Source organism: Meriones unguiculatus, chromosome 1 (assembly GCF_030254825.1).
Source record: "Meriones unguiculatus strain TT.TT164.6M chromosome 1, Bangor_MerUng_6.1, whole genome shotgun sequence".
In the NCBI taxonomy this organism is placed as follows: Eukaryota; Metazoa; Chordata; class Mammalia; order Rodentia; family Muridae; genus Meriones; species Meriones unguiculatus.
This window is the reverse complement of record NC_083349.1, coordinates 17,770,557-17,773,194: the sequence shown is the minus strand read 5'-3', so window position 1 is coordinate 17,773,194 and position 2,638 is coordinate 17,770,557. Positions and strand designations below refer to the sequence as shown.

Below are 2,638 nucleotides of genomic sequence, written 5' to 3'. Positions count from 1 at the left end.
CTGTTTTTCTATCCAAGCTTACCTTTCTTTCTTTCCTTATACTCCATTCTCAGATATCACATTGAAATGTACAGCATCTCCTGTGCTAGGAAGCACACTCCATAGGGAATGTGATCTGCTATTTTATGGCTACCTCTACAGTCACAGCCCTGTAATATTCATTCACCTCTCAGACATTGTCTGAGGCTGATAGGAGAGTTGAGGTCTAATCCCAAATCAGTAAATTGTTATGATGCTGGCTATATACAGGTGCATGAAAATAACAATAATATTTAATAGACAAATAGAATGGAATGATTTTCAATCTTGGAGCTCCAGCAGTACTAAATTTAAGCAACAGTTTATATGAGAGGTCTCACAGTCTGCTCTTACCTCACCACTTGGAAATAGGCACTTGTGCATCCGTGCATACCCTGCTTAAAACCTTCTGAACTCAGATGCAGAGTTTTAACCCTGAGGCAAGTGTGTGGCTGTGTTGGTATAGGAATGAGGCAAGGCTCAGTCCTGCCTGGTACTCCACTTGAGTGCCCTACTTTTAAGCCTTTGATATCCACACATGAATGACTACTGCTTGCATAAGTGCCTGCCCCAGTCACCTGTGAAGACCATGGTTGATGATGTATTATATGGCCAGGTGAGGGATATTTTGCCATCTCCCTCATGTCTTCCCTGTTTCTATCCACTGTCTAAGCCCTTGAATAGAAGGTAAACAAAACTATTCCTGTTACCAGGGCACAGAGACTTTCCCCCATTAAGTATTCCTATCCCTGCTCCATGTTTCCTAAAGTCTTGGCAAAGAACCCTCCCAGTGGACAAAGGTCCTAGTGTCCTAAGGTTTATGAGCGGCTGCATCAGTCTCCTAGAAGTCCTGCACCTAGAATGACACCGTCAGCAGTGAGTGGCACAGAGTTCTATTCTTACCCCATGTAGCCCTGGCATTCAGGTTCTAGCTTGGCCTCACCACATCTGGGTTGGGTCTATAGCACAAACTGGAACTAGAGCATGTCTTTCCTCTTCTCATACTTTCAGAGCTACCACAGAAAGCCCACCAGCCCTGGATCCTGAGGCCTCCCAAGCTCTGTGATGAATGTAACACTGGTCACTGAGTTCCTCATCCTGGGATTTTCAGAAATGCCCCACCTTCGGGTACCACTTCTCCTCAGCTTCCTCTGCCTCTACATGGCTGCAATCTCAGGAAACCTGCTCATTATGGTGACAGTCAGTGCCAGCCCAGCCTTACATACCCCCATGTACTTCTTCCTGGTCAACTTGGCCGTGGTGGACATCCTCTGCACCTCCACCATCCTACCCAAGCTACTGGATAATATGTTTGGGGGAAGGACCATCTCTTATGGGGGATGCATGGCCCAGCTCTACTTCTTCACATGGTCAATGGGGGCAGAGCTTCTGCTTTTCTCAGCCATGGCCTATGACCGCTTTGTGGCCATCTGCTGCCCCCTGCACTACAGTGCCTGGATGGGCCCCAGGGTGTGTGCATTCCTGGCTGGCCTTGTCTGGTCCATCAGCCTTACTAACACCAGCGTGAACACAAGCCTGGTGCTGCGCCTACCATTCTGCAGCTCCAATGTGATAGAGCACTTCTTCTGTGAGATTCCCCCACTGCTGAAGCTCGCCTGTGCTCCAACACAGCTGAACGAGGCCATGGCCTTTGCTGCAGATGTGTTCCTGGCTGTAGGAAACTTCTCTGTGATCATTCTCTCCTATGGCTTCATTGTGGCCAGCATCCTGAGGATCCGCTCAGCTGAGGGCAAGCGACGTGCCTTTTCCACCTGCTCCGCACACCTCACCGTGGTTACCATGTACTACTCCACTGTCATCTACACCTACATCCGCCCTGCATCCAGCTACTCGCTGAACAAGGACAAGGTGGTGTCCATCATCTACACCTCTGTGGCACCCACCCTGAACCCCCTCATCTACACTCTGAGGAACAAGGATGTCAAAGTTGCACTCAGGAGACTTCTGTCCTGCTGCTGAGCCTGTGCCAGCACAGTGCCTTCACCGTTAATGCCTTGGAGGATCACAGGTTTGATAGACTGCTCCTTTTTTGAGGACACACCATGTTGAACCATAAGGAACAACTGTTTGATGGCTGCGTTTCCCAGGAAGTCCTGGACCTCCATGCGATGCTCTGTAGGTTTGTGAGTTATCCTTGTGGCTGTTAACTTCAGTCATTGAGTGAATCCCCAAAAGACATGGAATGTGGGTCTGGCCTATTCCTAGCCCTTTCTAGCCCTCTCTGCAAGAAGCAATCACATGAGTCAAGAGTTCTGGGTAGATATTGCTTAGAGTCCCTGTTGTCTTTTTATCCCCAAAGTTTACTCAGCATTGGTTGTGGCTGGCATGTAGGTAGGGGATGTAGGGATGTAAAATAGCCTGGAGGTTTTCAGACGATTGTTCTGTCTTGTAAGTAAAAGACCTTAACAACAACAACAAAAATAACCAAGATTTTCTGCCAGTTTTTGGTACTTCTGAAAGAGATTTTATGGGCAGGCTCTTGCCATGCTGTGGGTATGCTGTGTCAGTGTGTGACAAGATATGGCCTGCCTTTGCCTTCCAACTTGTCCAATGTGAACCACCGACGCTTGTCAGCAGCTTCCATGTCACCCAGGAGGGT

At 48.4% G+C, this 2,638-nt stretch overlaps 1 protein-coding gene across 1 annotated transcript; it reads left to right on the top strand.

The window, feature by feature from the left end:
* Window positions 1-1,083: 1,083 nt before the first annotated feature.
* Window positions 1,084-1,998, top strand: LOC110542987 (olfactory receptor 13G1-like). The gene has a single exon (XM_021629447.2). It carries the CDS (start codon window positions 1,084-1,086, stop codon window positions 1,996-1,998), a length of 915 nt encoding a protein of 304 aa, XP_021485122.1.
* The last annotated feature ends 640 nt before the right edge of the window (window positions 1,999-2,638 follow it).